At 44.5% G+C, this 12,336-nt stretch overlaps 1 protein-coding gene across 2 annotated transcripts in view; it reads right to left on the bottom strand.

Moving 5' to 3' along the window:
- SDK1 (sidekick cell adhesion molecule 1) overlaps positions 1-12,336 on the bottom strand; it is a 369,862-nt gene that overhangs the window by 74,269 nt on the left and 283,257 nt on the right. For both annotated transcript variants that reach the window (XM_063315194.1, XM_063315193.1), the window contains exons 24-27: positions 11,989-12,139; positions 9,881-10,118; positions 2,560-2,675; positions 2,156-2,345 (exon numbers count right to left, since the gene is read on the bottom strand). In XM_063315194.1, the coding sequence (XP_063171264.1) occupies positions 2,156-2,345; positions 2,560-2,675; positions 9,881-10,118; positions 11,989-12,139 (695 nt within the window). The remainder of the gene's footprint in view (positions 1-2,155; positions 2,346-2,559; positions 2,676-9,880; positions 10,119-11,988; positions 12,140-12,336) is intronic.

The following is a 12,336-nucleotide window of genomic DNA, read 5'->3' as shown; positions in this document are numbered from 1 at the left end:
CCAGTGAGGATGTACAGTACATTGGTTGGGCAGATGGAAACCATGGGAGATGTAGTCCAAGGCCTCCGTTGGGTACCAATTAGGCTAAGGTGGATATACTATATCACATCCTGTGGAGCCACTGAATTACCTTGAGAGGGAGAGGTTAATTTTTACACCGTTCGTTTCATGAATATTCACCCAGCACATTGCCAGCTTCCCAACTGAATTGCCTTCTAATTGCATAGACTCACTGCGAGTGCCTCTGTTCCTCATGAGCATCAGGGGGGAGCGGGTGACACAGATGACAAATTACCTACACCAAGGTCACCAGGGGGACTTAATGATAATTTGCAAACCCAGAGGCACCTTAAGACAAAATCCCACCTCTCCTCTTACCTAGGATGTTTTTAATTAAACTGATCGGGGAGGAATCAAGCAAGCTTATGTCAGGAGTTTGGGGATGGAAGGAACAAATAGCACCATTTGTCACCAAGGAAGGGAGGGAGGATAAAGAAGTCAGATCCTGATTTGTTAGGTAACTTAACAAGGGTAACTGTATGTGGGTACACATTTAGTTATCCATCCCCCTGGTATTCACAAAACAGCATCCAGGGGGTTATGTCTAGCAGGTTATCCCAATAATCTGGTGAAGCATCAGGTTCCATCAAAAACTCCTAGGACGTGGAGCAGCATCCCTGGATTTAGGTCAGGGACCACCTTTCAAAAAATAGGCAGGGCCAGGACAAAGAACCATCCAGGGCTGGGACAAACAATACAGTTTTCTGTGGAGTTCAATTAAATTAGTTCAGTACAGTTCACATGATTACTTCTTGTGTATTCAATTATTTGCTCTTCTGTCACATTAAAAATGACCCCTCTGAGACAACTTTAGGAGAGCACATCTACAGCTTTCACAGGCTACATGCAACTTGGGCGTCAGGTCACGTTTCCTCTTCCCTAAACGGGAAGAACAATAAAAATCTCCCTTTATTATTATTTATTTTGCTTGTGTTTCAGTTATATCATGGAACGTCAGTAGCTGTGAGCTGTTCTGAGCAATTTCTTTAGGGAAAGGCTGTAACTGAGGGAGCTAACGTCCAGTGGTGAAGGTTGGGTTCAAGTCTCCCCATTGCCAGAAAGTCACCAGGGGCAGTGTTTTTCAAAACCAGGCTTTGTAACTCTGACCTATCATTCAGGGTTGTTCTAAGGATTAGATGAGCAAAGCACTGGGAGCCCTCAAAAGCATAACCAAATGCATTTCTGGACGTATTTATTATCCTAAATATGCATTTTAATTGCTTTTTGTAAGATGAGCTTTCCATTACAAAATTCGGAAGAGGGCAGAATCTACAAATTCCTTCAGAAGCCGGGACTACAGGATGTTGGTCCTGATACATGGGCAGTTCAGACTGTCCAATTATCTCCACCTTCGATCTTCTTCCTTTAGCAGCTAGGACTTAGCTAATACCTTTCTTAGAATCTAGGGCCAGGAAAGGTGAACAACTGGTTCCACAAAAACCTAGGATTATGCCCACATTCATATCCGTATAGCTAACAAATACATGTTCTTTCAATCAGGAACTGGATTAAGCTCCAGTTCCTTCAATATGTCAAATTCTAATATGAATTCTCACACTCAGGAAAAGTATTTGCGAATAATAGTGAATGATGTTTACACATTTTGGGGGGGGGGGAAAGGTCATGTTGTTATTCTTTTGTCAAAGGCTGATGGGTAGGCATATTTATGGTACACGGATCCACATTTTGCTCCCATTCAATCACAGCAAGGTTTGTTTATCACGTCCTATTATACCGCCGTTTTTTTTATTGGTATGACTGAACTTCTCTAAGAGTTCATAATTGGACTGTAAAAATTTGCTTTAGGCTGGAGCGGGCGATAAAACGCAAGTCTTTTGGGTGAAATGGCCTTTTTGTCCAATTTTTTCTTTTTTTAAAAACAAGTGGTGACTCGGGGAAGAGATTCTCAGCTAGAAGTCAAAGGGACATTGCCTGTTGATACTAGGAGAAGAACTGACTCTTTAAGATTAAAAATGTGATCACAATGAGATGCTACTAACTTACTCTCCTTAAAGCGCATGCAGTGAGTGAAGGTCACTTTTTTAAGCTGGAAGGTCCCAGCTGAACACACACTGAGACACACACACACACTCACCGTCATCCTTAGTTCGCTCAGTGACCGGCGGAGTGCTGGGAACCCCGTCTCCAATGCGTGTGAACGCCAGCACCTGAATTTCATACACCACGTACTTCTGCAGGCCAGCTAGCAGGACAGAAAGGGTGTGATTCCCCCTGACCACTTGACTGCTTAATTGGCTTTCCACATCTCTGGCCTTATACAAAATCTGCAGGGGGAAAAAAAAGTTATAAAAGTGTCTGGGGAAAGAAACAGGACCCTAGGAACTTCCTTCGTAAGAAAGGAAGCACAGCCTCTCGAGCTATTTTGACACGCCCAGGGCCCCCAAACCCGTTCCCACACATACAAAGATAACAACAGAAGTTAAAATATCTTTAGACAAACGGAGCAAGGTGTTTGGGAGCAGGGATTGAAAGGCGTACCTTGTAGCCAAGGATGAGCCCATTTTGTTCAGGTTCAGGCACAGCTGCCCAGGTCAAAAGGATCTGGGTGGAGCTCACGGCTTCGGCAGAAACATTTGCCGGAGAAGCTGAAGGAACTGCGTATGATCAAATTAACAGCAATTAAAATCCAAATACACCATTTGGTCGTTCATTCATGCTTCTAGAACCTGAACCAGCATCAAAAATCCAAGGAGGCACAGAAACATAGAGCTAGTGGTGTTTTGAAAACAAAGTAAAAAAAATAATAATCCAAGTATTAATGGAGGCTTTGACGGAAGAGATGATCTTCATTCATTGGAAGTCCAGAAGTGAGGTAGCGATCCCTAAAAAGGGCTACACCAAATCTTGAGATGTTCAACTGAATTCACGGCTGCTCGGGGTGGACACTCTGAAGGGAACCCGGCGAAATATCTGATTATGAACAATTTCCCCAGGCACATTTCTCCTTCGTTGTTGCCTTGCAATTCCTAGCCCAAACCTTGTCTTCTACTTAGCCTTGTAATGGCATTTTTGATGGCTAAATAAAGAAATAATGGTTTCCGGCCTTAGTAGCAATTGTTTTATTTGGCCTGTTAAATATTTTAATGAATTGTATTGTGGAATGGTGTTGTTTTCAACAGTATTATAAGCTGCCTTGGAGATCAATCTTTAGTTGAGTGGCTTGCTATAAATCTTTTAGATGAACAAATAAATTAAACACAACTCCCCGGATGCAGGAGACACTATCTCATTACCTGGACAGTTTCTATCTACCTTGTACAAAACATTATGCGTACATATCAAGCCCTACAAACATGCAAGGCTTCCCACACCAGCCTGCTATTGTTTTTCTTATGTGTCCATCTTTGCGCTGTCCTTGTGGCCTATTTGGAAGGGAATATTTGGAGTTACCTTTTCAGCAAGATACGAAAGCAACGTACGGTGCTGCTCTCCCTCCTTGTCCAAGATTCAGACTATTAATTCTGGCTGACCACAGAACTGATACAAATCTTCCCCTCCCTGAGGTAGTTACTTCAGAAATAACTACCTAACGGCCCATCTGCTCTGAGGGTAGCCCTAGATGTGAGGGAGAATGCCAACTGCAGGGCTTTATTCATCAGCCAGTTTTAGGAGGTAGCAGCATCCTTGAGTCAACTATCCCACTCCAGAAATTCCACAGCTCCTGGCACCTGAACACGGCCATTACATATTTACAGATACAAGCAGAGGTTATAATCAGAAACTCGGTGAGCATGGATGACTCAGGCACGACTCTTTACCTGAAAATGGCACGGTATGAAGATGCCTGACAGCGACCCGCACCAAAAGTCCATCTCTCTACCAGTGTATGAAAACCGTTTTCACGGGGGGTTCCAAAATGGCTTACAGTATCAGTTAAAATAAGATGCTTCTGCATTACAAGAAAGATTGAACAAACAAACGAAGACAAAAAAGCCAGAGGCCAGACACGCAACCACAACAAATCAACCTCTAGGCAGCACATAAATGTTCTTACTAGCTTGCCAGAATTATAGTAAAGTGGGGACCACAAGAAACCTCTAGGGACAGACAGCTCCCCAGTCTTGGCACTGAAAAGGATAATGCTCTGTCTGTAATCCCAGCTCAATAGACCTCTTGTGGCAAAGGGACATAAAGGAGGGTCTTTGGTGACCACTGTGGTAGGCTGGCTGGTAGTCTCATATGGAAGATAATGCCTTCAAACATCCGGAAACTAATAACATTTTAAGTCACCAGAGACCAAGCTGGTGCAGAGACCACCAGGCTGGCTGGTAGTCTGATATGGAAGATAATGCCTTCAAACATCTGGAAACTAATAACATTTTAAGTCACCAGAGACCAAGCTGGTCCAGAGACCACCAGGCTGGCTGGTAGTCTCATATGGAAGATAATGCCTTCAAACATCCGGAAACTAATAACATTTTAAGTCACCAGAGACCAAGCTGGTGCAGAGACCACCAGGCTGGCTGGTAGTCTCATATGGAAGATAATGCCTTCAAACATCCGGAAACTAATAACATTTTAAGTCACCAGGCCCAAGCTGGTGCAGAGACCACCAGGCTGGCTGGTAGTCTCATATGGAAGATAATGCCTTCAAACATCCGGAAACTAATAACATTTTAAGTCACCAGAGACCAAGCTGGTGCAGAGACCACCAGGCTGGCTGGTAGTCTCATATGGAAGATAATGCCTTCAAACATCCGGAAACTAATAACATTTTAAGTCACCAGAGACCAAGCTGGTGCAGAGACCACCAGGCTGGCTGGTAGTCTCATATGGAAGATAATGCCTTCAAACATCCGGAAACTAATAACATTTTAAGTCACCAGGCCCAAGCTGGTGCAGAGACCACCAGGCTGGCTGGTAGTCTCATATGGAAGATAATGCCTTCAAACATCCGGAAACTAATAACATTTTAAGTCACCAGAGACCAAGCTGGTCCAGAGACCACCAGGCTGGCTGGTAGCCTGATATGGAAGAGAATGCCTTCAAACTTCTGGAAACTAATAACATCTTAAGTCACCAGGCCCAAGCTGGTGCAGAGACCGCATAGAGAGACCTCAAATTTAGATCGGTTTAGTTAAAATAAAAGCAAGAGGCAAGATTGGGAGATGCTGGCCCCTTAAGAGACCAGCTAAGCGAGCTGAGATGTTTTGCACAAGAGAAGCAAGACCAAGACTCTTCATTTTCTACATTCGTTCATTCTTCATGTCCTAGAGCAATATTTGATGAAGGCTACCTCATCGAGTCTAATCCTTTTAAACAGCCAGGAGCCATCCAATTAAGTCCAGGCCTCAATATTTGCTATGGAAACCGGGCCTAAGAATGTCGAATGTTTCAAATAAAAACTTTTGGAAGAAGAGAAGGAAACAAATGCATCCCTTTTCAATGTGAAGACTATTTAATTTAAAGGTCATAATAAAATTACTGTCACTAACCTTCCCATGACAGGGAGAAATCCTACATCTTCTTTCTGAATTGCCTCTCCATTCTTATGCCTTTAAGCACTTTTTAGAGAGGTGTAATGCTATTTGGTTAACACAATTAGATTTTCAGGTTGCTTTAAGGGTCTTGAAGAGATTTTATTTATTTTGTGTGCTGCTTATGCCTTTCTCCCACATTCCCCTCTCCGCATGCACAGAGCAATGTCTAGAAGGCACGATTTCTCAAAAGGCTACCATGTACGTGTCTGAGGAAGAAGGGAAACATAAAGGCTTTTAGAGAGGGCAGTTTTCTCTCAACATTAAAGGACAACTTGTCCAAACCAGGAGAATGTCACTGTGCACCTGACAAGGCATCGGTGGAGGGAAACTTGCTTTATTTATGTATGCTTGAGCATGAGAATCATGATTCCAGTTTTCATCAACACACAAAAGGATGGCTATGTGCTCTGATGCTGGGAACATGAGCTTTCTAAACAAATACCTATGATGATTTTGCAAAACCAACAGCTGTAGTGGACGTAGGATGCTTCATGCTGTTGGTAGGATTCCTGAAACCTTCTGGTTGACCTGCTGTGAGGAGCTGATGCTGCTGATCTTTTGAAATGGCCCTATAGAGGCCTCATGGATTGCCAGGGAGCCTCTGGAGATGCTGACGAGAGTGAAGGTATTTGGGGTGCTGGTGGGGTGGTGGTAGTATCCCCCCTCCATCAAATATGTAGAGGAGAAACCATATTCCATGCTTAAGAGTCATGGAATGTTTGCAGAAAGGGTCCAGACAGAGATTCTTCTTCTCTGTCAGTCAAAGAAGGAATAATAGCCAATAGCTATTGGGGAGGAAGATGTCAGACCCAAGGGTAGAATAGGATGTGTGGGTGAGTATAGACATCACTGACAGTTCATGTCACATCTTGACCCTTCTTCATTGATGCCACACACAACATTTCAGATCTGTCGAAATGTCACCCTCTATCACCTTTAACTCCGAACCATACCGTACGGTACCGTATCCTCATACATTCACAAGAAAAGCACACACACTCCAGCCAGCATCTCTGTGAGGCTCCAGGTGATCAAACCACCTAAACAATAATTCCTGCATTACCAATATCAGAAGAAAATTCTAGTTCCCTCTCCCATCCCCTCTATGCTCCTCCCCAGATTGATTTTTTTTTGGGGGGGGGGCTTCACCTTCTAGATTTCTCTCTCATGAGAATATAATTATGTTCAAGGAATATAGATTGCCAAGAGACATGAGTGTCTTTGGCTGGCTGCCTTGGATTTATCCATAGATCTTAACAAAGAGAAACTCCGTTATGAATTATTATTATTATTATTATTATTTATTAAATTTCTATCACCACCCATCTCCCCCAATGGGGGGAGTGGGGGAAAGCAATGCACCAGATTTTGGTGTGAAGAAAGCTACTAGTCATCCAGCCAATGTTGTTTTTCAGTTGTTCAATTGCTTCTGACTCTTCAAGACCCAATGGATGTAATTTTGCCAGGATTGTCTGTCAGTAGCTGCTACTTTGAGTTCTTGTAAGCTCACAGTTGTGGCGTACTCATGCCTATTTTCTTCAAAGGAAGTCTGACCTTTGCATGATGTTTCTTAGAGACAGGATCATTTCATTACTATACACTGTAAGTCCTTCTGAATTCAGCAGAATTAACTTCTGAGTAAACCTATATAGGGCAGCTGCCTATAATCTCTTCTGAGAGAATCAGATGGCTAAATTGCACCCGCTCTCCTTACTCTCAAATCCCTTACTCCTGCAAAGCCAGCCTAAAGCCCTATATTCTACTAAGGTTGGAGCTCAGGTGGCAGTTCTCAAGGGTTTCAGAAAGAGGTTACTTCTGAACTAGACTTTAAAAAAAAGCTAAAGCTAAGGGACAAACCTGGGAATATCCTCTGCTACAGAGCTAATGTCCATCCTCTTTGACAACATCCTTTGACCAGCGTTACAAATAAAAAAGAAAGTAATTTGCTACAGAAAATCCATTACCAAAGACATGATCATACTGGCAATATCTAGGACAGCCTTTCCATTCCCACATCTTCAGACATGGGCAAGCTGCTGGCTCAAAATTCTACCAGTTAGTCTCTGCAGCATCTAAAAGGTCCTATGATGGAGAAATGCTAACTTTGGGAAATTCATCTCCTCCAAAAGACCAGGTAATGTCTGCTGTTAGCTTAGACTATGTATTGCTAGGACAGAAACAACTTTGAGATGGTTCCATTTTTGACATCCCAAGTGCACACTCTGGAGAAAAGTATGTCTTGGTTGCTAACCGTCTTGGTGATAACATCCAGAGTCTAAAGGAGGAGGAGGGACATAAGATTAGCAACTGCAAGAAGCAGATCAGGCAGAAATGACCTGATGCCCCTTAGACAGTTTTGGACTGCACTTTTCATCAGCTTCAGCCAGAATGACCATGACTTCAGCATTATAGGAAATACAATCTTACTCCTGAAGAAGATTCTCTACCTCTCCCAGCATGTGACTTCTCTTCAGACAGGCTAGGAGTGTAAGCAATCAGATTCCCTGCTAGCAAGGCAGCCATCCCAACAGATCTGGAAGCAACACTTGGGGAAGGCTGCCTTATTCTAAAAATTAGTTCATAATAAAAACACCCAACAAAGCAGCTGGACTGACAAAGTGGATTGAGTGAGGCAGAATAGTCAGATTTAGTACTTTAAAGGTTTTCATGCTACTTCCTGGTTGATTGAAAGCATCTTAACAGGGGAAACCACACAATGTGGTAGCCCTTCATTGCTGTCTCACGGGATGGCACCAGGATGGGTTTCTGTTTAGCCTTGCAATCCCACTACAAAACACGCTTGGGATAATGTCCTTTTTTCTGGCCAAGGACACTTTTTCTCTGGTTGATGGATGAGGCCAGGTTTGTTGTCCTCCTATCCCCCAATCTTAAAAGTTCTTAGGAAGAATGGGGCTCTAACATCCTGATAGGTCTTGGCTTTTTAGCTATATGAATTCTGCACACCTCACTGAAATCTTTGGGGATTATTTGGAATAAACATGGTTAGAACTGAGGTGTTGGTCCCAGTAACTTCAATGCCACTCAATCAGATCCACAAAGTACCATTCCAGGGATTATAAAACTGAGCAGGCCATAAATCTGGTGGTGATACTCTCTGCTATCTACCAGTCCCATAGGGTTGTTGCAAAACCCTTGAATGGCTTCGCACAATGCATCGAAGTGGCAAATTGGGACATCAGCCTTACCTGATGCTATCTCAGCCACCTTTGTTCAAGAGCAAGCATCCTGCTGGGCTTTCTTTCGTCTTAATTGATCCCTTCCTCCATCATTAATGAAAATATGCAAATTCAAAGATGCCAAGCATTTTAGAACAGTAAGAAAAGGAAAAGGAGAACAAAGGCCAAGTCCCATTTTAAGTGATAAATGAGATCCAACTTTACCCATGCAGCAATGGGAAGACCTTGTATGATTATGGAGACAAATTGCAAATACAACCCCTACTCATTGGGCAGGTTAGCGACAATGTGATTTACTTTCACCATTGAATACTTAATTCCAGAAAGGTCACTGTGCTCAATTATTCACCCACAGTACAAAGGTAAATTACATTGGAAGCATACGGGATGGAGTCAGCGAGGAAGCCTTGCTAGAAGTTAACTAGATAACAGCTTAATAACTACCTTCTGCCAAAGCTCATGAGTCACTCTGGCTACTTAGCCTCACTGCTCCGGCGGTGCCTTTCTCCTGGCAGCAGACATTGCAGAGCCTGCTTTGCTGAGGACCTCTCTTGCTAAAACTGGAGCACTCGGCAAAGCTAGACGGCGTGAATCGGACTGATGTAAAAATGCCTTCAAGGTTCAAATTGTTCAAGTTCAGCAGAACGATCCAAAGCCAAAGGAGATGCTTTCAAAAAACATTTAAAAGCAAGCACAGCAAGGGACGCTGTAATGATTGCCTTATCCCAATGAAGTCAGTCTCACTAGAGTTTAGTGAATAAAACTGATTTATTGAAAGGATAGTATGCAAATACGAAGAAAGCTGAGAATAAGCAAAAGCGCGCCAAATACAAACTAAAAACCCTCGCCTCCAAACCGATCCCGCCCCCGCCCCACCATCGCAACCACCCCCTCCCGGGCCTGGCAAGCGTCACACATCGGCCTGGGAAAGCAACCTTGAACACATGTCCTAACCCAAACACACATTCCTTCAGGGCAGCAGAAAGATAACAGCCTGGCAGAGCTGAAATTCCCCACCCCACAGGTGATCGACACGGCTTAGAAACATGACATGTGAAATGTTACGATGTATGCAAACCATTGGAACGATGAACATGGCAGATGCTCCTTCCCACCACCTACCTGACTCCCGCGTACGGCCTCGCACCACCTCGCTCCAGGGCCCCGATCCGATGGCATTGAAGGCTTGGATCTGCAGTTCGTACTCTGTCCACTCCTGCAGATCCTCGACCGTGATTTCCATCTCCAGTCGGTCGCTGATGACCTTTGTTAGGGCGGGGCGCTGCATGTCCGCACACCAGTATTTGATCCTGTAGCCGACTGACTCGGGGTTCCCATTGTATTGTGCATCAGGCAGAGGCTGAGCATAGCCAAAAAAAAAAAAAGTCAGTGAGAGGAAGGGTCACTAAGAGGCACGCTGCCATTTTAGAAGACTACATGATGTGTGTTGTTCTTACCAATGGTCTTAGGCTGCCGCCTCTCCAAAGTAATACGGCAGTAATCGTCATTACACTACTGCTGTCATGGCTGTGAAATACCAATGATGCGTAAGACCAAAGGGATGTACCGGAGGAAGGTACCAGTAGGGATACAGGGAGTTCAAGGTAAAGAGGAGAACCCCAGAAACGGCCCAACAAAGTTGGTGTGGGTCTATTAATCACAGAGTCCCATGTCTGTTTTTCCAAAAGAGAGGAGAAGAAAGACGGCGTGCAATGGAATATGCTGGAAATGGGCACTGCCCTTGGCTCCGCATCACACCATTGCATTCCAGAGATGCTCTTGCATGCCGTGCTGAGCACTGGTGCCAAGGGGCTGTTTAGTTCTAGCATGAACATGGATGCGCCCTTGGAACAGGGGTACGGAAATGACTACATCCAATTCCACTTCAGCGGCAGGGATGTCAAGGCAGGTGGTCCTGGAGGGTTCTCTGTCCAAAACCAACTGTGCCGTTGTGGATATCTTGAGGTTGCTGCAGATGCCAGGCCCTGAACCCAGCAAGTGAGAGGATTCCAGAACAACAAATAAATGTTTGAACTTTCAGAGCTGATGGCTGTCGGTGAACCATTAAGAAAGACCCAGACGTGTGGCTCACTTGGGTAGCAACACTATTAATAACACCAATTATACAGTCAGGTGACCCACACCTGCCCTTTTTGCCTGCCTCTCTGGCTCCCCGCCAATTAATCCATCTTCCACACTTAGCACAACATCCCACCTCTTTGACCGGGATCCAAAGAGCTGGTTTTGGCACACCAGCAGCAGGGTTACATCTGCTGGGATCTGCAGCTTCCCTTTTCCTGAACAATGGGCCCTTGCAGCAGATGCTGAACAAGAGGAGGAATTCATTCCGGTGGCTAATGGGATGCCTTAATGGCCTGGAGGATGCACAGGGGCCTGGGACTTGGAAAAGCTTCCCTCCCTGCAAGGCGAGGATGGTGAATTTGCTTGGGGAAATTTGGACGCAGGTCTTTTGCATTCTGCAGTGGAACAGGAAGATGGCCCGGAATGGCAGAGAAGCAGAAATTGGAATATTTGAATGAATTTTCATCAGGCAAGGGTGGGTTAGCAGTCAAAGGGACAAGATAAATTCATTTATCAAGGGCCTTGCCATTTATCACCCACTTCCAGAGTTAATCACTCAGCTCGGTAATCTATCACATAGATATAACCTCCACATTCACTCCTGTTTCTACACGAAAACCATTCTCTTTACAGTTTAAAACTTCTAGGAAACTGAACTAAAAGCAGCTCCAGCGGCCAGGAATTTATTTCATTTGTTTTGCAACTGCATGGCCATAAACAAAGAGGCAGCACATGGTCGATTACCATCTTGTTGCATTTGAAATTTCTTGCTACGCTTCTAGACTTTGGTCTGTCAGGGAGGAGGCCAAAACTGCAGTGCTCGGATCCATGTCTGCCAACATGCACAGAGGACACAGCAGAGAAGCTGCAGGTAGGAAAGAGTAGAGGAGGGACAGGCAGGAGCTCTGTTATGACCTAGAACTTTTGAGGGCCAAGGAGGAAACACGAAGAAAATTTTTATGGATTTGGGAATCATCCATTAGGACAGATGTTCCCAATTCGGCTCCCATTATTTTCAGACAACTCGGGGGTTACTGGGGCTGACGTCCCACCCATCTGGAGGACAACTATGTTGGGGAAGACACTCCTAGGAGAAATAGTTAGGAAGTCATTCATTCTTCTACACAAGCTAGCTGTTGGTAACTTACCACCCAGCGGACCCACAAGCTCGTCTCACTGGCAGTACGCACTGTCACGCTCCCTGGTGCCACATCTGGGGGTGCCTGGAGGGTCTGAATGACACGTGAGGGCTGGCTCAACGGGCTTTGCCCCACGATGTTCACCTGTTTCATCCTGAACCTGTTGGGCAGAGAAAGGCACACATGCACAGTATTGAAAGTTTGAAAATAAAGCAAGTTTGCCCATCAGTGTCAGTTTAAGAAGTGTTTAATTTATTAGAATATACAGCCACAGACCAAACGTGTTGTTGTTTATTCGTTCAGTCACTTCCGACTCTTCGTGACTTCATGGACCAGCCCACGCCAGAGCTTCCTGTC

Source organism: Candoia aspera, chromosome 14 (genome assembly GCF_035149785.1).
Source record: "Candoia aspera isolate rCanAsp1 chromosome 14, rCanAsp1.hap2, whole genome shotgun sequence".
Lineage (NCBI taxonomy): Eukaryota > Metazoa > Chordata > Lepidosauria > Squamata > Boidae > Candoia > Candoia aspera.
This window is presented reverse-complemented; position numbering and strand designations above follow the sequence as displayed.